The following is a 23,331-nucleotide window of genomic DNA, read 5'->3' as shown; positions in this document are numbered from 1 at the left end:
ACTGACACTCTCCCTGCAAACAGGCTAATTGCCCAATCAATCAACTGCTTTCTGTCTGAAGGTGTATGCAAACACAAGAAGGTACAATTATAGATTAGCCTGCGTACTTGATGAATGTATGATATATTGAACTAATCATTGATTTGCTACTTGAAATTATATACATACAGAATTATCTGAGGTAGCATATCTCCAGAGATACTGATATCATTACCATTTGTCAAACGCAGTTGTGTACACATGTGATATGTTGGGTTAACTACTAGCTGATACATTTCCTGCGAACAAGCTATTTGCCTTTTTACCCACTTGTCTGCTTTCCGATAGTATATGCAGACAAGCACAAGAAGGTACAATCATAGGTTATCCTGTGAACTTGCCGTTTGTCACACCATGTAAATGCATGATTTGCCAAATTAACCACTGATTTGTCGCTTGAAAGTGCATATTAACAGTACATACTGTATGTGTGAAACCCAAGATAGACATACCAAGCTTGGGAGCAAGATAAAGTTGCATATATTCATACCCTCCAACATTTTACACAGAAAAATCGGTACAAATCCGAAAAATGGGCGTGACCGCGGGTAAAGGGGGCGTGGCCACACCCTTTTTCCTATACTTTCAATGGAAGTTTGGAGAGCCAAAAATCGGCACAGACCATAAAAAAAAAGGTACTGTACCTATTAAAAAGGTACAGTTGGAGGGTATGTATATTTAAACTGACTATTTGAACCATTATGCATTCATAATTGATCCATATATTTGTCATTTGGAAATACATTCAAATATATGACATTTATTTATTTATTATATTTATAAATTTAACATATATACACATAGATGTTAAATTTCAGGTTGGGATGTTAATTATGGTTTGATTCTTATATTTATATGTAACATACTGGTTGTAATTGGATGTGGTACATTGTAAATTAAGACACCTGTTTCGGCTATACCTTCAGGTCTGCTGATCCATTAGTAAAACACACAGATATCAGAATAGTGGTATTACTAATCTATCTTGAGAGGAAATCCCTAGGAGCGCTGAAGTAAGCCCACTCAATAAAGAAGATGGTACCCATCTCTATCAGTGTCAAAAATCTGTGCTTGCCTGGCGTAGCGAAGTCATCTGGTCACAAGACTATGCAGCCATCAGTGCTCCTCAAGTGAGCTTGATTCAGAGGTGGACGCTTGTACCCCAATCTGCACATGCGTCCCGATGGTAACCGCCAGAAGATGCAGCTTGGCATTGCATGGAGATCCATGCAATTCCAACAGGCGTTCCTGGAGGATTGCTTTTGGTGGCAGCCATGCCAGGGAATGCGTTGGAAGAACCACAGGGTTGCTCTAATGTCAGATGGTGCAGACAATGCAGATTAGCATAGATTTGCAGGAGCGCCCACCTCTGTAGCTGTAGGAGATATATGGGGATAGTTTCTGTGTCTAGGGTATGCCAACTAAACTACCTTCATTTCTTGAATCTCATCAGTACTCTGCATAACAGATCCAAGATCTATCTATAATTTTATTTTATTTTTCGTTTTAAGTGAACTTACCGCAATGGAGCTGGCTAAGAAGTGTGTGAAAATGTTATCAGACATATAACCCGTGTTCAAAACCAACTGCTTTGCCTGATCGTAGCATGCCAGCTGTGGGAGAAAGGAGAAACCCATTATCCATGAGGGGTTAGTCCGAGAGTCAGTGAATTAAAATATAAGCGGACATTGTTTCCTTTAACAAAACTACTTCTCCACAAAGCGCTAATAGATCACACTAATATTGGTTGGATAGCGTGCTGTGTGGCCGGTCTCTGCATCCAGTTACAGCAATAGGAGGACATACAGGAAGCAAGTTTAGAGAGAGACAACATTTAAGAGAGGGGTCAATGACCTGCTGTAGAGATGTACTACTTTAATGGCAATGTAAAGGAGGTGCAGTGGTTCCTTTAACAATGTGTGTGTGCCCTCACCTGTCCTACAGTCACCAGCGCTCCTCTGCTGGATGCCATGGTGGCTCCCGAGAAAAGCTTCCTGAATCCCTCTAAATAACAATAGTGATAAGTCTTTCACATTCACAACATGGCCAATATTCATTCTTCACCATTCTCAAATCAAGGGATTACCTTCTCGCACAACTCGGAACATGCCATCTATCGCGTGAGCATAGCTGGAGAAACAGATGAAGTGATTATGGTGCAATACTAAAAATATACACAGCACCCCCCGATCTTATTTAGGTACCATCTAATGAGGATATTGGTGTAGAACAGGGTTTCTCAAAGTCCAGGTTTTAGGGACATTCATGCTTGAGTACAGATAGTACCTCAGTTAATTTGATTTTGACCAAGTCACCTGTGCTTAAGCATGGATATCCTTAAACCCTGGACTGTAATAGTGGATTCTGGAAAGCTCTGGTGCAGAATAGTCACATGTACCAGGCTCTTTGTATAGGACAAGAGTACATAGAAGTCCTGCACAATGGGGGTCATGCCGAGTTGATCGCTAGCTGCCGTTGTTCGCAGCGCAGCGATCAGGCTAAAAATCAGCATTACTGCGCATGCACCGCAATGCGCGCGCACGACGTACGGGCACAAAAGGCATTTGTTGTTTTGCACAGGTTCAAGCAAAGTTTTCAGTCGCACTGACGGCCGCAAGAAGATTGACAGGAAGGGGGCGTTTCTGGGTGTCAACTGACCGTTTTCAAGGAGTGTTTGCAAAAATGTAAGTGTGGCTGGGCGGGTGTATGACATCAAACCCGCACATGTATAGGCTGATCGCAAGCGCTGAGTAGGTTCAGAGCTACTCTGAAACTGCACAAGGTGTTTTTGCAGAGCTCGGCTGCACATGCGTTCGCACTTCTGCTAAGCTAAAATACACTCCCCAGTGGGCGGCAGCATAGCATTTGTAAGGGCTGCTAAAACTAGCTAGCGAGCGATCAACTCGGAATGACCCCCATTATTTAGACATGCATGTTTAGTGGAGATCTTATGCAGAGTGGTGGTGGATATATCAAAAGGACACTTATCTAACGCACACCAGCCTTACTTGCGTCTCAGATGTACTGGTAATTTCATATCATTCTGCATCCTGGGAGGGGAAACAAAAACAATAAAAAAAAACTAATTTTGAAGACCTTTATCAGAAACCGCTATACACCCTCTTCATTCGTGTTAAGATATTGCAAAATGTTAAAATTTCAACTGTACACTGAACTGCACATAGATTGTTTCATTAGTAAACGTTTAGTAGCCAAGATAACTGGACAAATTATTCAGAATAATTTTATCCTATGGCATTTTACAGTGTGTCAGGTTGAATTGGATTGGAAAGTCCACAGCAGTGGATGAAATGCGTTGCTGCTCTCCTTTATGCTGGACCCTCTCGGCATATTTGAACTGCATGGACTGCCACCCCAAATTCTCGCCAGCACAAGCTTGTCCAGCAACAGGAATACCAGCTGGCTCCCATTCCCTTTCCCCCTGAATCTACCATAACTCTGTCAGCACATTCAACACCTACAAAGATGATAACACAGATTCTGTTATATAGATATATTTTACTATTTTAATCATTCCCCCCCCTAGAAATTACCTGCATTTGGAGATGGGAGGCAGTGGGAGAGGTGCCACCAGCTGCGAATACTAAAGTTCGGGAAGCAGGGGGTGGGCAGGGCAAAGCCATGGGCTGAAAAAGCCCATTGAAAAAACAATGTACAGCGGCACCAGTACATGTGCCTCAATGACAGGTGCGTGCATTCAGCCCACCTGAAAGTACGCCCCTGTCAGTCCTGCAGATGCTGGCCAGCGAGCACATGCGGCAGCGCAACACAGCAGAAGTTGTGGTGGCGGGACCCGGCAGAAGACCTGGATCCAAGAGGATCCAGTCCCTACCAGCAGATTTAAATATTAGGCGTTGTGTTTTTATTTTAATATTTTCTTTACAGGCGGACTACGGGTGCCAGCAGGTCTTTAATGTCTGGGCATGCTGGCACTTGTGGTTCTCCAAGTGCCGGCATGCTGGGACCTGTAGGCCACCTGTAAAGAATAATATTAGTATGTCATAAACCCCGCACCCACCGCCACCAGTGGTGCGGGGCATAGCACTGAGTGCTGGTTGTTGCTCAGGAGGGGGTACCCCATTGAAATTTTTGGGGTCCCCGCTTTGAGGAATTCCAGCCCTGGGTTGACTGGTTTGGGGGGTGTTTAATGTTATGGGTGGGGGACCCCATACTGAGTGTCTCCCCTGCTATTGCATTATCACCCCTGGCTGGTTCAGACTGGTGCTGGTTTGACTTAAATAAGGGGAACCCTTTGGGGGTTTTTTTGCAGGGGGGGGGGGGGTTTATGTGCCTTACCAGTCACTGACCTCACCGCACGTCACTGGTGGGTACCAGGAGACCAAGAATTAAGAGCAGATGGGACCTTGTACTATTTGGCGGACCGAAACCTCTGCTCAGCTAAGGGACCTGTATACTGTATACCACAGTTACTCAAACTCGGTTCTCAGGACCCCACACAGTGCATGTTTTCCAGGTCTTCTCACAGAGTCACAAGTGAAATAATTAGCTCCACCTGTGGACCTTTTAAAGTGTGTCAGTGAGTAATAAATACTCGTCTGCATCTGCTGGCTACCTGAAAAAGGTTGACTGTTTGGGATCCTGAGGACCGTTTGAGAAGCTATGCTGTATACAATCACTGTTCACTTGTGGGTGTATCTTGGTGACCGCTGGTCTGGCTGTGTGCTGTGGAGGTGTTCATATCAGGGACAGTACCTAGCACATTTGTCTACAAATACAATACTGGGGGCATTTTCAAACTATACTATGTAATACGCTCAACTTTCTATATTTATATACACTGATAATATCTGCAGATAGAGTGGATTTAAGGAGACTGGCTGTAATTTTCTATTAACATGAAGCTCCGGGTTGGGAACGAAATGCCGGCTATCGGGATGCAGACAGGAGAACGACATTGGCATCCAACAAATGCAAAGAACAGGGATGATTAAGCACCAGTTAAGATATTATATATAGTCAATGATTAACCAGAGTGTGACAGTATCAATACAAAATATATCAATTCGGTAAGTCAGTTTGGTGGTGCGCCCAGAGTCAGAGAATAATATGTAAGCAACATAAAAAATAAAAATAAAAAAAGAAGACTGCGTGTGGGCGCACTCTTGTTGAATCAGTAAATACCGTGTGAAAAATAAAAAGTAACATTTAATAGCTCAAAATATTTAAATGTCTCACAGAAGGAAGCTAGGAGCAATAGTAAAATTACAAACTCAAAACATAACAATATAAGTTAAATCACCATTCGGATGTTATTCCGAAAAATAAAAAAAAATAATATCATTACATTTTTCGTATACTAATTGGGTGTGGATGTTCTTTGATTGAATGATTTTTATTTATTTATTTTTTTAGGAAGAACATTCAAATGGTGATTTAACTTGTATTGTTGTTATGTTTTGAGTTTGTTTATAATTTTGCTATTGCTCCTAGCTTCCTTCTGTGAGACATTTTAATATTTTAAATGATGAGCTATTAAATGTTAAAAATAAGAATTTACTTACTGATAATTCTATTTCTCGTAGTCCGTAGTGGATGCTGGGAACTCCGTAAGGACCATAGGGAATAGCGGCTCCGCAGGAGACTGGGCACAAAAGAAAAGCTTTAGGACTACCTGGTGTGCACTGGCTCCTCCCCCTATGACCCTCCTCCAAGCCTCAGTTAGGATACTGTGCCCGGACGAGCGTACACAATAAGGAAGGATTTTGAATCCCGGGTAAGACTCATACCAGCCACACCAATCACACCGTACAACTTGTGATATGAACCCAGTTAACAGCATGATAACAGAGGAGCCTCTGGATAGATGGCTCACAACAACAATAACCCGATTTGTTAACAATAACTATGTACAAGTATTGCAGATAATCCGCACTTGGGATGGGCGCCCAGCATCCACTACGGACTACGAGAAATAGAATTATCGGTAAGTAAATTCTTATTTTCTCTGACGTCCTAGTGGATGCTGGGAACTCCGTAAGGACCATGGGGATTATACCAAAGCTCCCAAAGGGGCGGGAGAGTGCGGATGACTCTGCAGCACCGAGTGAGAAAACTCCAGGTCCTCCTCAGCCAGAGTGTCAAATTTGTAAAATTTTACAAAAGTATTTGACCCTGACCAAGTAGCAGCTCGGCAGAGTTGTAAAGCCGAGACCCCTCGGGCAGCCGCCCAAGATGAGCCCACCTTCCTTGTGGAGTGGGCTTTTACAGATTTTGGCTGTGGCAGGCCTGCCACAGAATGCGCAAGCTGAATAGTACTACAAATCCAGCGAGCAATAGTCTGCTTAGAAGCAGGAGCACCCAGCTTGTTGGGTGCGTACAGGATAAATAGCGAGTCAGATTTTCTGACTCCAGCCGTCCTGGAAACATATATTTTCAGGGCCCTGACAACGTCCAGCAACTTGGAGTCCTCCAAGTCCTTAGTAGCCGCAGGTACCACAATAGGCTGGTTCAGATGAAACGCTGAAACCACCTTTGGGAGAAATTGAGGACGAGTCCTCAATTCTGCCCTGTCCGTATGAAAAATCAGGTAAGGGCTTTTACAGGATAAAGCCGCCAATTCGGACACACGCCTGGCTGAAGCCAGGGCCAACAACATGACCACTTTCCATGTGAGATATTTTAAGTCCACAGTGTTGAGTGGTTCAAACCAATGTGATTTTAGGAAAACCAAAACAACATTCAGATCCCAGGGTGCCACTGGAGGCACAAAAGGAGGCTGTATATGTAGCACTCCCTTAACAAACGTCTGGACTTCAGGCACTGAAGCCAGTTCTCTCTGAAAGAAAATCGACAGGGCCGAAATCTGGACCTTAATGGATCCTAATTTTAGGCCCATAGACACTCCTGTTTGCAGGAAATGCAGGAATCGACCCAGTTGAAATTCCTCCGTCGGGGCCTTTTTGGCCTCGCAACATATTTTCGCCAGATGCGGTGATAATGCTTTGCGGTTACATCCTTTCTGGCTTTTATCAAAGTAGGGATGACTTCGTCTGGAATGCCTTTTTCCTTTAGGATCCGGCGTTCAACCGCCATGCCGTCAAACGCAGCCGCGGTAAGTCTTGGAACAGACAGGGTCCCTGCTGGAGCAGGTCCCTTCTCAGAGGTAGAGGCCACGGGTCCTCTGTGAGCATCTCTTGAAGTTCCGGGTACCAAGTCCTTCTTGGCCAATCCGGAGCCACGAGAATAGTTCTTACTCCTCCCCGCCGTATAATTCTCAGCACCTTGGGTATGAGAGGCAGAGGAGGGAACACATACATTGACTGGTACACCCACGGTGTTACCAGAGCGTCCACAGCTATTGCTTGAGGGTCCCTTGACCTAGCGCAATACCTGTCCAGTTTTTCGTTGAGGCGGGACACCATCATGTCCACCTTTGGTTTTTCCCAACGGTTTATCATCATGTGGAAGACTTCTGGGTGAAGTCCCCACTCTCCCGGGTGGAGGTCGTGTCTGCTGAGGAAGTCTGCTTCCCAGTTGTCCACTCCCGGAATGAACACTGCCGACAGTGCTATCACATGATTTTCCGCCCAGCGAAGAATCCTTGCAGCTTCTGCCATTGCCCTCCTGCTTCTTGTGCCGCCCTATCTGTTTACGTGGGCGACTGCCGTGATGTTGTCCGACTGGATCAGCACCGGCTGACCTTGAAGCAGAGGTCTTGCTTGGCTTAGAGCATTGTAAATGGCTCTTAACTCCAGGATATTTATGTGAAGTGATGTCTCCAGGCTTGACCACAAGCCCTGGAAGTTTCTTCCCTGTGTGACTGCTCCCCAGCCTCGCAGGCTGGCATCCGTGGTCACCAGGACCCAGTCCTGAATGCCGAATCTGCGGCCCTCTAGAAGATGAGCACTCTGCAACCACCACAGGAGAGACACCCTTGTCCTTGGGGACAGGGTTATCCGCTGATGCATCTGAAGATGCGATCCGGACCATTTGTCCAGCAGGTCCCACTGGAATGTTCTTGCGTGGAATCTAACGAATGGGATTGCTTCGTAGGAAGCTACCATTTTTCCCAGGACCCTTGTGCATTGGTGCACTGATACTTGGCCTGGTTTTAGGAGGTTTCTGACTAGCTCGGATAACTCTCTGGCTTTCTCTTCCGGGAGAAACACCTTTTTCTGGACTGTGTCCAGGATCATCCCTAGGAATAGAAGACGTGTCGTCGGGATCAGCTGCGATTTTGGGATATTGAGAATCCAACCGTGCTGCCGCAGCACTACTTGAGATAGTGCTACTCCGACTACCAACTGTTCCTTGGATCTTGCCCTTATCAGGAGATCGTCCCAGTAAGGGATAATTAAAACTCCCTTCCTTCGAAGGAGTATCATCATTTCGGCCATTACTTTGGTAAAGACCCGGGGTGCCGTGGACAATCCAAACGGCAGCGTCTGAAACTGATAGTGGCAGTTCTGTACCACAAACCTGAGGTACCCTTGGTGAAAAGGGTAAATTGGGACATGGAGGTAAGCATCCTTGATGTCCAGAGACACCATATAATCCCCTTCTTCCAGGTTCGCGATCACCGCTCTGAGTGACTCCATCTTGAATTTGAACCTCTGTATGTAAGTGTTCAAAGATTTTAGATTTAAAATAGGTCTCACCGAGCCATCCGGCTTCGGTACCACAAACAGCGTGGAATAATACCCCTTTCCCTGTTGCAGGAGGGGTACCTTGATTATCACCTGCTGTGAATACAGCTTGTGAATGGCTTCCAATACCGCCTCCCTGTCTGAGGGAGACGTCGGTAAGGCAGACTTTAGGAAACGGCGAGGGGGAGACGTCTCGAATTCCAATTTGTACCCCTGAGATACCACCTGAAGGATCCAGGGGTCCACTTGTGAGTGAGCCCACTGCGCGCTGAAATTCTTGAGACGGGCCCCCACAGTGCCTGAGTCCGCTTGTAGAGCCCCAGCGTCATGCTGAGGACTTGGCAGAAGCGGGAGAGGGCTTCTGTTCCTGGGAACTGGCTGTTTGCTGCAGCCTTTTTCCTCTCCCTCTGCCATGGGGCAGAAATGAGGAGCCTTTCGGCCCCATAAGGGCAAGCGGGCGAAAGGACTGCGCCTGATAATACGGCGTCTTTTTATGTTGAGAGGCTACCTGGGGTAAAAATGTGGATTTCCCAGCAGTTGCCGTGGATACCAGGTCCGATAGACCTACCCCAAATAACTCCTCCCCTTTATAAGGCAATACTTCCATATGCCTTTTGGAATCAGCATCACCTGACCACTGCCGCGTCCATAACCCTCTTCTGGCAGATATGGACAGCGCACTTACTCTTGATGCCAGTCGGCAAATATCCCTCTGTGCATCACGCATATATAAAAATGCATCTTTTAAATGCTCTATAGTCAGTAATATACTGTCCCTATCCAGGGTATCAATATTTTCAGTCAGGGAATCCGACCAAGCCACCCCAGCACTGCACATCCAGGCTGAGGCGATTGCTGGTCGCAGTATAACACCCGTGTGAGTGTATATACATTTTAGGATATTCTCCTGCTTTCTGTCAGCAGGTTCCTTAAGGGCGGCCGTATCAGGAGACGGTAGTGCCACCTGTTTTGACAAGCGTGTGAGCGCTTTATCCACCCTAGGGGGTGTTTCCCAACGTGCCCTATCCTCTGGCGGGAAGGGGTATGATGCCAATAACTTTTTAGGAATTATCAGTTTTTTTATCGGGAGAAACCCACGCTTCATCACACACTTCATTTAATTCCTCAGATGCAGGAAAAACTACAGGTAGTTTTTTCTCACCAAACATAATACCCTTTTTAGTGGTACTTGTACTATCAGAAATGTGTAAAACATTTTTCATTGCCTCAATCATGTAACGTGTGGCCCTACTGGAAGTCACATTCGTCTCTTCATCGTCGACACTGGAGTCAGTATCCGTGTCTGTATCTGCCATCTGAGGTAGCGGGCGTTTTAGAGCCCCTGATGGTCTTTGAGACGCCTGGACAGGCACAAGCTGAGTAGCCGGCTGTCTCATGTCATCAACCGTCTTTTGTAAAGAGCTGACACTTTCAAGTAATTCCTTCCATAAGCTCATCCACTCAGGTGTCGACTCCCTAGGGGGTGACATCACCATTACAGGCAATTGCTCCGCCTCCACATCATTTTCCTCCTCATACATGTCGACACAACGTACCGACACACAGCACACACACAGGGAATGCTCTGATAGAGGACAGGACCCCACTAGCCCTTTGGGGAGACAGAGGGAGAGTATGCCAGCACACACCAGAGCGCTATATATATGTTGGGATAACACCATACAGAGTGTTTTTCCCTTTATAGCTGCTGTGTATATTATACTGCGCCTAATTAGTGCCCCCCCCCCCCCTCTTGTTTTACCCTTTTCTGTAGTGCAGGACTGCAGGGGAGAGTCAGGGAGACGTCCTTCCAGCGGAGCTGTGAGGGAAAATGGCGCCAGTGTGCTGAGGAGATAGGCTCCGCCCCCTTCTCGGCTGACTTTTCTCCCGCTTTTTTCAGGAATCTGGCAGGGGTTAATATACATCCATATAGCCCTGGGGGTTATATGTGATGTATTTTAGCCAGCCAAGGTGTTTATATTGCTGCTCAGGGCGCCCCCCCCCCCCCAGCGCCCTGCACCCATCAGTGACCGGAGCGTGTGGTGCATGAGGAGCAATGGCGCACAGCTGCAGTGCTGTGCGCTACCTTGGTGAAGACTGATGTCTTCTGCCGCCGATTTTCCGGACCTCTTCTTGCTTCTGGCTCTGTAAGGGGGCCGGCGGCGCGGCTCTGGGACCGGACTCCGAGGCTGGGCCTGTGTTCGGTCCCTCTGGAGCTAATGGTGTCCAGTAGCCTAAGAAGCCCAAGCTGGCTGCAAGCAGGCAGGTTCGCTTCTTCTCCCCTTAGTCCCTCGATGCAGTGAGCCTGTTGCCAGCAGGTCTCACTGAAAATAAAAAACCTAAAACTAACTTTTCCTAAGAAGCTCAGGAGAGCCTCCTAGATTGCACCCAGCTCGCTCGGGCACAAAAATCTAACTGAGGCTTGGAGGAGGGTCATAGGGGGAGGAGCCAGTGCACACCAGGTAGTCCTAAAGCTTTTCTTTTGTGCCCAGTCTCCTGCGGAGCCGCTATTCCCCATGGTCCTTACGGAGTTCCCAGCATCCACTAGGACGTCAGAGAAATTTTATTTTTCATACGGTATTTACCAATTCAACAAGAGTGCGCCCACACAAAGTCTTTTTTTTTTATGTTGCTTAGACATTGGCATCCAGAGGAGTGTAACCCAACCCCAAGGGTGGTGCCTAAACCTAACCCTCTCTCCCCGCATCCTAAACATAACCCTTCCACTGTAACCCTAAGTATGGCTACACACCAGGACGGTTTGGCCTCCATTCCCCCCATTTCGACACGTTGTACAATCGATTTTATGGAAAAGGTGCAGAATTGTACCCGTTTTGACAACGATTCTGATCCGATGCGCGCCCCCGCTGCTCGTATGTCGGATTGAAGATTTTACCTATTGCAGTAAAGATTCTCAATCCGACCTTCTATTGGGTGCCCATCGCGTGTGTGTTTGCATCTCCAATCATCGTGCGACCCGCCCATTTGAGTGGCATTTCCTGGAGACTGTTTTTTTCTGCAAGACTGTCGCATGGCGTACTGTGCAACACACGATGCACCGTATCCGACCATCTAATGACCATCGGAATCAGATCGCGATTGTTTGACACAAATGCACCGTTTTTAACAAATTGTGAGCCTGGGATCTCCCAGGAAGTTCAAGGGAAATCGTTTCACAATTGTCGCACAATCGTGATCGTTCTGGTGTGTCGCCACCCAAAGTCCCACGGGGGTCGCCCAAACCTAACTATGCAAGTTTATACTAATAAATGTGAACATGTAAGAGTGGGCTATATACATTTTTATTAAGGGGACAGTAGCACAGTTATTTTCTGGTTTTATACCATTTATGTGACATTGGTAATACCATGTATGTATGTATGTATGTATGTATGTATGTATGTATGTATGTATGTATGTATGTATGTATGTATACACACATATACATATACACACACACACACACACACACACACACACATCTCTCTCAGGTGCTTGGAATTTTACCAATTATTAACTAGAACAACCTGTAGCCAATCACATTCTCAGAATGAGATGAATAAGCTGAAATATAGGGAGGAAATGACCTTTCCTTGTGAGAGCAATACTAGGCCTATATGTGACAAGTGCAGTGCTATGAGGGAGACATGCAGGAGGCCCCCAGACAAACACTAGTGATAATACGCTCATCAATATAATATGACACATCTGTCCAGCTGGTTATACAATTCTAATTAGATATCACTGCCATTTATATGAAGTCAGTCACAAAGAAACAGACAATCATTTACCTGACATTGACCATGTCTGCTGGGGTTCCCACAAACCCCCCTGTAAAACCTAAAAATAAAATACAAAAACAAATCATTACTAAGACCAGACCAAATTTCAGCCCACTCATAACTCTGAGACAAGACAGCTGCCAAATGTGACATTGAACAAACAAGGTTGACAAGCACCAAAGGCAGAAAGCGCCATAGTAGGTCACAGCTGTAGGGGATGTGCTAGGAAAAGACTTAATGTACATAGCCCAGCCAGAGTCACGTAGCCATATGTTGTTGGGCTCATCAGATTACAAGTATGACAACGATGGAAGGAGAAGGGGTTGAGGGGTGGACGAACCGGTTTTCACCTAATTAGTGATGAAAAGAAATATGTGGTGGACTGGTATCTGTCTGCGTATAGATAGTAAATGTAGGCAAACTGTAACTGCTATCAAATCATACAAGAGTACGGGTGGTCTTCAGTATGCCGAATGTCAGGATACCGGCGCACATTATACCGGCGCCGGAATCCCGACATACTGACAGCTATTCTCCCTCGTGGGGGTCCACGACCCCCCTGGAGGGAGAATAAAATAGCGTGACGCGCGTAGAGCGCCACCGTGCCTGCAGCGTGGTGAGCACAGCGAGCCCACAAGGGGCTCCTTAGCGCTCGCCACGCTTTCGGTATGCCGGAGGTCGGCCTCCCGGCGCCGGTATGCTGGTCGCCGGGAGCCGGCATACCGTACTACAACCCCAAGAGTACATCTGGCTGTAAGCAGAAATCCCTGGCAGAGAAACTTCCTTCCTAATACGGCTTATCCGGTTTTGGACTGATGCGAGTGTGAATTTAGATTACAGTATTTGAACTGTTCTATATTATATCATTTAATTTAACCAAATATATTTATTTGGGTTGATAAAAAAAAAAAAAAAAAAAACACACACACACACACACACACACACACACACACACACACACACACACACACACACACACACACACACACACACACACACACACACACACACACACACAGATCTGTATTTGCCATTACCTGCATTCTGATCCACAGACTTATTTCCTACACTCCCATTAACCAGTGGACCAAATTGGCTCATAAATGGTTAACAGCAGACGCAGGTTCTCTTTATCTGCATAACACCATCATTACAGGCAGTCTCATTGGAAGTTCTAAGCCTTTAGGAGGGGTCTGGGACTCCAGGTCGACAACAAAAAGGTCGACACCTTAGGTCGACATGGAAAAATGTCGACATGAGTTTTTTATGTTTTTTTGGTTTCATTTTCTTCGTAGAGTGACCGGGAACACCAATTAGTGCACCGTGTCCCCTCGCATCGGACACTGTGCCTCGCTTCGCTCGGCACAGATTACCGTTCCAATCGTAGTCCACGTGGATCGTTAAGTATGAAAAGGTTCCAAAAAAGAAAAGAAAAAAATCGTGAAAAACTAATGTCGACCTTTTGTCCATATCGACCTAAGGTGTGTCGACCAATTGGTATCGACCTTTTTGTTGTCAACCTGGAGTCCGGATACCTTTAGGACAGACTTCCAAAAGTAGAAACCTGGTACAGGTTATACATCTGCTTCCTTCTCACTGATCTATACACTTATCATCCGATATCTTACATGAATGTGCATTAAGAATAGAATATTACAGCAAACAGATTTCTGTGACAGGCGAATATACATAAAGATATTATAACCAACCATTTGTCTTATTTTATGCACCCTATATCCATGGTTTTTCATTTCTGTTTATTTATACCACATAGTGGGGTAGATGTATGAAGTGGCGATATAGGGGAGAAATGATATCAGCACACGTTATGTGCACGGATACGGTATCTCCCCTATGTATGACTCTGGCATTGTGCTCAAGATGAAGCACCCCTGTCATTATCGCGGCCATCTTTTAGATGGCAAGCGGATATGCAGGGCAATGTAAGAAGGGTCAGTAGCACTGACTGGGCAACGACCCCTGCACTAACACCACAGCAGGGATAGCGCTGCCCCTGGCTGCATTTGTGATCTCACACACACAGTGGAGTCGGCCGTGCAGAGAGACGCATTGCATCAGCACTAAGCTGGTGTGCTCTGGAGGGTGTCGCCGGACTGGGGAGTTTTTAGACAAGTGGGTCTATTCATGGGGCACTCATATGACAAGTTTAACAACTTAAGTTTAATTCAGATAAATAAAGGTCTCTCAAAAGACAAACATACATAGAAACAGGGCCGGTTCTAGACCCTTTGGCGCCCCGGGCGGAAAATGGGGGCGTGGCTTCATACAGGGGGCATGGTCAGTTACGCCCCCTGTACAGTGGAATAGCGCCGCTGAAAAAAATAAAAATACTTACTATCCCCGCTCCCGACCGCTGAAGATCTCCGCCGGCGCCGCTCCTTTCCTCGGATGACAGACACTAGAGGTCAATTATGACCCCTAGCGTCTGTCAGTCCCACAATGCTGTGCGGTGCGCGATGACGTCATCGCGCACCGCACAGCAAAGGTCCTCTACACGAAGGGAAACTAGACGCGTAGCGTCTAGTTTCCCTTCACAGCGGGACCAGCGGGGGACACAGCAGGGGGCACAGAGTAGCAGATCTTGCCATGGTGCGGCGCCCACCGGAAGGCAGCGCCCCGGGCAAAAGTCCTGCTTGCCCGTGGCAAGATCCGCTACTGCATAGAAACTATATTGATTAAAAAACTTATGCAGACAAATATGCAGGTCTAATTCTCCAGCCAGAGGTTTATAATAGGTTTGTGCAAATGGGTAATAATTAGTCAGTGAGGTATCCACTTCACTTAATAATTCAAGTAGTGTTGAAACAACAAACCTCAATAATCCAACTTCTCCTCCTAGTGTACTACATAAAAGGTCAATCCTAATCATTTAATATTGATCTAGTATCATTAAGACTCTAGGCAGAAATAGTTCAAAAGGATAAGTATATCAATGTGAGGTCACGTGATTTTTTTTTACAGGTGAGGCAATGGGTGTAAAGAAAGAAAATTATATTAATGTTCCAGAGGATTAACCTGTGAGTAGGTCCTCTGTGTAATCAAAAAAACAGCCACATCCCTGGCCACGTACTATGCATTGAACTCAAAGGTTCATAAAATTTGCATTCATGTCCATCTAGTAAATATGAACACCTCAAATAATAATGGTGCAAATTTTAAATGTCACTAATGACAAATGCCTAAAAATAATATCAAATGGGGGGCGTGGCCTGGCAGGCAAGCAAGGTGGACGTGTCTGGAAGGAGCTCCCGCACTCAGCCTCCTAAAGTGCCTCTTCTGGCCCTATTGCAGAGCCTATATAACTCTCCCTGCCTCTCGCCCCTATCTCCCCTGTACCTTGTGTGGGGTCCCGGAGCCGGAGGGGGCCTCCTGCCTCCTTGCCTGCACATCCTCCAGAAGCCGGGGGCTCAATTTCTGCTCCGACCGGTGCCGGGAGTTCCCCGCCGTGGGAATCACAGCTACGTCTGCTCTGTCCGGCGCCCGGCCTCCTGCTGCATCTGGCTCCCTCCACCTTCACACCGTGCTAATCATCCTCCCTGTGTGGGCCTGGTGGAGCGGGTAAGCGGGCTCCGTTCTCTGCGCCCGTCCCAAAGCCTACTTCCGCCCACTGAGCCGGGAGCTGTGGTGACGACGGCTGCCGCTCCCGTGAGCCTGCAATCGGGCCGGACGCCTCCGCGGCTGGCCGGGAGGTGCTCCCTCCTGCACCGTGGACCGGGCGCATCCCGTTTCTCTGCAGCTGGCACCAGTGGAGCCTGCTCGGCTGTGCCTGTGAGGCGTTGGGCCCTGGAGGCTCAGTCCTCTCCTGACGCCGGCAGCCATTTTGGATAAGGGCACTGCGGAGCTCCTTCCTTTCCCACTGGCTGATGGTCAGTCACAGTGAGGTGCCCTGGCTTTTGGCTGGTCCGTGGCTGGGGACCTCCACCTGGTAGGCACTACCTCCTTGTGGGTGGAGCTCCATCTACTGGTGGCTTTATTGTTGCATTCCAGCTGCCTGAGAGAGAGCTGACTTTTCCAATGATGTGATCCGCAGAATTCTGTCCTGAGTCCTGGGACATCCTATGTTAGAATCTACACAGTATACTATCCCTACTACCGGGACTTTTCTAACTCTGTAATGCAGTGATCTTCTCCAGCTGTTCTACACGTACGTTCCATCATGCCCAAAGGAGGCAAAAAGCAACACGGAGCGGATTTGAGCCAGAGCCTGAAAAAATTTGCCTACTCAAATGCTAAATCTCCGGGACAGGGGGCTCCCTCGCAGCCTGATATATCGGATTCAGAGGACTCAGATCATTCCCCATTGACCGGGAAAGATCTGCAAAGGCTTTTCCGTGAAATTCAGGAGACGAGGAAATCAGTACAGGCGGTGCAGGCGGTGGTGCATACGTTGTGGAAAAAAGAAATGGGAGCGCTGAATGAGTCGAATATATAAATTTATTAGTAAAATAGTGTTTTATTAAACACATTAGTAGAAATAAAATTCATGAAATAGCCTAATAAAAACATTGAAACAATATAATGGTGAAAAATCACATAAGTGTATATAAATAAATAAAGACTGCAATATATCTCCTGAACCGATGTATGTAAAGAAAGTCTTTTAGACCTTGATAAAGCAGCACTGATGCTTCTTAAAATTCAGCCGTGCGTCCACGAACTGAAATACATGTAGATAGGAGACTGATATGAGGTACCTCTATTGAAAAACACTGTTAAAATGTACGGTCTCTCCTCTCCTTATGCACATACAAGTCTCATTAGCGGACAGTATCCCAGTGTTGGAAATGCGGACACCGGCGCTGTATTAATATGTAATGAATAGATGGTAATGGTATAAAGAAATCAATTTCTCTTATGGTGATGGAGAAGCCTCTCCGTTGAGAGCGCTGTACTGAGCCGGGTATGCAGCGGCTCGATGCAATGGGAGTACAGCTGATCACGTCGCTGGTGAAATATCCGTTTGGTTGCGGCTATACTTCTCCGCTGTAAGCGCTGCACCAATCTGGGTGTGCAACGGCACAGTGTAGTAGGAAGGCAGACTGTCTCGCCGCTGGAGAAATATCCGTTTGGTTGCGGCTATGTTCCACTCAGTGTATACAGCTCAAAAAGTGTCAGGAGAATGTAGCAGTCAGGTGGAATCCTTCAATGGAGTACCTTAACGCGTTTCTCGGCCTGCAGCACTGGCCGTTTCATCAGAAGGAAATGAAGCATTCATTTCCTTCTGAAATTAATACACCATAAGAGAAATTGATTTCTTTATACCATTACCATCTATTCATTACATATTAATACAGCGCCGATGTCCGCATTTCCAACACTGGGACACTGTCCGCTAATGAGACTTGTATGTGCATAAGGAGAGGAGAGACCGTACATTTTAACAGTGTTTTTCAATAGAGGTACCTCATATCAGTCTCCTATCTACATGTATTTCAGTTCGTGGACGCACGGCTGAATTTTAAGAAGCATCAGTGCAGCTTTATCAAGGTCTAAAAGACTTTCTTTACATACATCGGTTCTGGAGATATATTGCAGTCTTATTTATTTATTTATATACACTTATGTGATTTTTCACCATTATATTGTTTCAATGTTTTATTAGGCTATTTCATGAATTTTATTTCTACTAATGTGTTTATTAAAACACTATTTTACTAATACATTTATATATTAGACTCATTCAGCGCTCCCATTACTTTTTTCCACAACATTTTTGATCCATTGTTGGGGCTGCCCGCCCACAACTGGTGAGCAGCCGTCTGAATCTAATTGGAGTGTGTGTGTATTGTGGAGCGCCAATTCTTTGTATATACTTTTCGGAGGTGCATACGGCCATAGCCTCTCTTAAGGCTGACGTTACCGACCTTGGAGACAGAACGGACCACTTAGAGTCTAAAATGGATGAGGTGGTTGCCTTCCATCAGGGAGTGGGAGATGAAATTCAGTCTCAAGCAGGAAATGCAACTGCTCCTAGAACGCCAAGAAGACCAGGATAATAGGGCGCGACGTAATAATCTGCGCATCCGAGGTGTCCCTGAGGACGTTGATATGACGTCCCTACACGATTACCTTAAGAAACTGTTTGTGCACCTGTCGCCCTCAACTCCGGTAGACCAACTCTTATTGGACAGGGCCCACAGGGCTCTCCACCCTCGCGCTCAGGATTCAGCTCAGCCCAGAGATGTTATTCTGCGATGCCATTACTATTCGGCTAAGGAGGACCTGCTCAGGGAGGCTAGGAAGCTCTCAAAGCTGGAGTTCATGGGACATTCTATCCAAATATTCCAAGATATTGCACCCAGCACCCTGCTCAAAAGGAAAGAATTCCGACCCATCACCTCGGCTCTTCGGGACAGTGGCATTCGCTACAGATGGGGTTTCCCCTTTCGCATTCTGGTGTGGCATCACAACCGCCTCCACTCGGCCAGGGACCTAGCCGAAGCTAAAGAACTCTTGCGTGACCTGGGTCTTTCCCCGCCTCCGGCCTTGTCTGAGTCTCCGCGGCGGACGTGCGAGGCCTCTTCCATAGAGTCGACTGCCACTCCGAGACACTCTCCGAATCGAGACTGGTCGCGAGTACCCTCTTCGCGGAAATCTGCCTCGGCTGGCCCCCCCCACCTGATGCCTTACGTGTTTAATTATTATTTAATTTCTATAATATATTACTTTACCGCATGTTTATTTTGTAGAGATGTACTCTCTCTCTTTTTCCGTTCCACTACTAGCCCGATTCCCCATTATACCTTGCATATGCATCTAGCCGCTTTGCTTCTATTACCGTAGCCGCGTATGCAGAGAGGCGATAGGGCTGAGGCTCCCCTTCTGGGAATTGCGTCCCCCAGTACTGGAACTGACACCTTTTGTATTATTTACCGTTTGCTAGTGCTATCCTCCGCCTACGGTGATGTTTGTTTCAGATATGGATAGTCACTATTGTTTTCCTAGCTGTCCTATATGGTAGTGGGCTGTAGGAAAAAGTTGTTTAATCTCCTATCCCCTTGACATTAGTCCTTAGACTCGGGACACACATTGGTAAGTGTCTGCTGCTCTCGATGTACCTGGCCCGGCCAGGCCGCATCCCCCTAGTCGGGTCTTATACCCGAGTCCGGTTGTTGTCACCTAGTGACCCCTTTCTATTGTCCCCTGACCGGCACACTAGGCCAGATGTAGTTCTTTCTGGTCTCCAATCTTCCCCTTTCCCCTACTCTTCCCAGGTCTTGTTTCCCCTGTTCCTGTCTTCTCTTTTTCTTCTTGTTCAGATGTGTAGAAATGTTCACCAATTGCCATGGGAATTCACAATGTTTTTGCTTTGGTTTGTTACAGGGCTGCGGTGTCCGGAGGGAGGTGGTGAGGCTTTCCCGAAAACTCGCTTGTCATGGCTCTTAGGATCTATTCCCACAATGTTAAAGGTTTGAACAGCCCTCACAAACGCACCAAGCTCTTTCTCTCCCTTAAACAGACCAAGGGCGATTTAGTTTTCCTACAAGAAACCCACTTTAAGAAATCCCTCCACCCCGACTTAAAGTCTAAAGCCTACCCTATCACTTTTCATGCATGTGATGCTACACACAAGAAAAGGGGGGGGGTCTCCATTTTGATAGCGGCCCACCTTACGTTTGAATTGGTGGACAGTCATGTGGATAAATCAGGTAGATGGCTCATTCTTATTGAGAAACTAAATAACATCCTATGTACCCTTGTTAATGTCTATGCACCAAACCAGAATCAGGCTGCATTTTTTTAGGAGGTTGAATGTGCATTTGACTAGACTCTGTAGAGGGGAAGTCATAGTGGCAGGCGATTTTAACGAAGTGCTTGACGCCTCGTTTGATAGATCCTCCCCTCCCTCTTTTCGTTCTTCTATTCCTACACGCCCGACATCGGCATCTCTGGCCCTGCTAGACCTTTTGAAACTCCAGTTGCTATTTGACTCTTTCAGGCTAACTGACCCTCAGACTAGAGACTATACTTTTTTTTCCTCTGTACATAAGTCCTATTCTAGGATAGACATGATCCTACTCAGTCGAGACCTGTCCTCTAAACTTAAATCTACTAGTATACTTCCTATGATATGGTCCGACCACTGCCCGATCGCGGTTGATCTCCACTCTATTGCCCCCCGTCCCCCTCCTGCCTCTTGGCGGTTGAACGATTCTCTATTACATAATCAGGAAGTCACTAACCAGATTAAATGCTGCCTCACTGACTACTTTCTACTTAATGACCTTCTGGAGACTTCACCTATTACCCTTTGGGAGGCACATAAGGCTGTCTTACGTGGCCATTTGATTAGTCAGGCGCCCAGGCTTAAAAAGTCCCAGGAAGTTAGCTTCCTCTCCCTTTCCACCAAACTTCAGACCCTTGAGCGCCAACATAAACTCTCCCCTACCCCTTCCAACTTAGAGTCCTTGCTGGAAGTGCGGTCTGCGATCTCGCTATCTTTGTCAGAGCGTACGGCAAAGACTCTCCAGAGGCTTAATCAGACCTTTTATGAGAAGGGGGACAAAGCCGATAGAATCCTGGCATCCCGCCTTAGAGCACAGAGGTCACGGAATAACATTCTGGCGGTGCACACTGAGTCTGGTGGGGTCACATATGCCCCAGAGGGTATAAACAGGGTGTTCCGGGACTATTATACCAAGCTCTATAATCTAAACCCAGCTGACTCAGGCCCCGGTCCCCCAGATGCCTTAATATCAAAGTTCCTGCATCGGGCTAATCTCCCTCGGCTATCTGAATTCGACTCTTCGGAGCTGAACGAGGATATCACTGATGAAGAAATAGCTGCCGTTCTGAAGACTTTCAAATCTTCTAAAGCGCCGGTCCCTGATGGCTTTACGGCCTCTTACTATAAAAAATTTGCCTCCACTTTGGTCCCCCATCTCAGGAAGTACAGTAATGCTGTACTTCATGGCACCCCATTCCCGAGTAATATGCTGGAGGCCAGGATTATAGTTATCCACAAAGAGGGCAGGGATCCTCGGAATTGCGCTAACTATCGGCCGATATCCCTATTGAATTTGGACATCAAACTCTATGCAAAAATTTTGGCTACTCGCCTCAATGGTGTGCTCCCTGGTCTGATACATTATGATCAAGTGGGGTTCATCCCTGGACGTCAGGCCAGGGACAACACTAGGAGAGCGGTCGACCTTATCCAATTGTTGAATCGCAGACAAACCCCATCCATTATCCTTTCTCTCGACGCCGAAAAGGCGTTCGATCGTATTTCATGGCCTTTCTTATTTCAGACGTTACAGGTGTTTGGGATATCAGCAGACTTTTTGACGGGAGTCTCTGCCCTATACTCCTCCCCTATAGCTAAGGTCCTCACTAACGGAATATTATCCCCTCCCTTCCCGCTGTCTAATGGCACGAGACAGGGGTGTCCTCTCTCCCCCCTAGTGTTTGCCATGGTCATTGAACCCGTGGCCGCTATGATAAGAAACTCTGACGGAATTAGGGGAGTGAAGGTGGGCTCGCAGGAGTCTAAGATGTCGCTCTTTGCAGACAATGTTTTGTTGTCTCTTACTCAGCCGCAGTCTTCTCTCCCCGCCCTATATCGGATTATAGAGGAATATGGTTCCCTGTCGGGCTAGAAAATAAATTTCATTAAATCCGAAGCTATGTTATTACATGTACCTGGAGATCTCAAACGCTCCCTGCAGTCCTCCTATAACCTTCGGTGGCAGACCACTAAGATCAAGTATCTTGGTGTTTATATCACTTCTCACTATAATTCCCTGTACTCTGAAAATTTCCCGCAACTGTTGACCAAGATTAAATCTGATCTGGCAAGATGGAGATCACATATTATATCCTGGCTGGGTAGGATCATTGCTCTCAAAATGACAGTCATGCCGCAACTTCTCTACCTTTTTCAAACTCTACCTGTGAGGGTTCCGGAGGGGGTTCTTAGGGATGCCCAGGCCTCATTCGTGAGGTTTGTATGGAATGACAAACCCCCACGAATAGCCTTCACTGTGCTCCGGCTACCCCACTCAGAGGGAGGCCGTGGATTCCCCGATGTTAAAATTTATTACTTGGCGAGTCATCTAAGTCAAATAGTGGCCACCTTTGCGCCCCGTGGTTCTATTGCCTGGGTGGATTTTGCAGCTCTTTCATTGGGAGTTCAGTCACTGGCCTCGCTGTGGGGTCTGGGCAAATCACACCAGCTCACTCTAACGAGCTCCTCTCCTTCTCTTAAATTCCATCTCTCTATTTGGCATAAATCTCTTACGAAATATAAGCTGTCCTCCTTATGCTCCCCTCTCACACCCCTCTGGGACAACCCTGATTTCCCCGCTGGGATTTCACCCTATCGGTTCACACCCTGGTTTGGTGCCGGGATCCATGTGGTGCATGATATTTCTCTACAGGGCCATTGGATGTCAATAGACGATATCAAATGTAGGTTTTCCTCGCTATCCCCTCCCTTTTTTGAATACTTTCAGCTCCGTCACTTTCTTCTCTCCCTGCCCCAGGCTGATGCTCTGCGGGATCTTACCTCATTTGAGTCTCTATGCACTACAAAACCCGTATGTAGAGGGTTAATTTCGCTGATCTATTCTATGTTGGTTGGAGTGTCCTCGGGGCCGCAGACTCGCCATGAGCGGGAGTGGGAAAGGGACCTGGGTCCCCCACCAGACGATGCCTGTTGGGAGGAAGTTCGGGAGGGTATTGCTAAAAGCTCTATCTCTACCCGACCTATATTATAGGTGGTATTACACCCCGGGCAAACTATCTAAGATGTTCCCTTCTGCCACCCCGGTTTGTTGGCGGGGATGCGGTCAACGTGGAACTCTCTTCCATATTTGGTGGACCTGTCCACGTATTGTTCACTTCTGGAATAGGGTACTCGA

General features: G+C 46.9%; 1 protein-coding gene across 1 annotated transcript in view; it reads right to left on the bottom strand.

Annotated features, from left to right (window-relative positions):
- Positions 1 to 23,331, bottom strand: part of SLC25A10 (solute carrier family 25 member 10) — a 38,926-nt gene that overhangs the window by 5,148 nt on the left and 10,447 nt on the right. Inside the window, exons 4-8 of the mRNA XM_063961197.1 lie at positions 12,458 to 12,506; positions 3,048 to 3,089; positions 2,126 to 2,169; positions 1,973 to 2,043; positions 1,560 to 1,652 (exon numbers count right to left, since the gene is read on the bottom strand). Coding sequence (XP_063817267.1) covers positions 1,560 to 1,652; positions 1,973 to 2,043; positions 2,126 to 2,169; positions 3,048 to 3,089; positions 12,458 to 12,506 — 299 coding nt within the window. The remainder of the gene's footprint in view (positions 1 to 1,559; positions 1,653 to 1,972; positions 2,044 to 2,125; positions 2,170 to 3,047; positions 3,090 to 12,457; positions 12,507 to 23,331) is intronic.

The sequence above is a fragment of the Pseudophryne corroboree genome, chromosome 3 (assembly GCF_028390025.1).
Source record: "Pseudophryne corroboree isolate aPseCor3 chromosome 3, aPseCor3.hap2, whole genome shotgun sequence".
In the NCBI taxonomy this organism is placed as follows: domain Eukaryota; kingdom Metazoa; phylum Chordata; class Amphibia; order Anura; family Myobatrachidae; genus Pseudophryne; species Pseudophryne corroboree.
The sequence above is the reverse complement of the archived record's forward strand: the minus strand, read 5'-3'. Positions and strand labels throughout refer to the sequence as shown.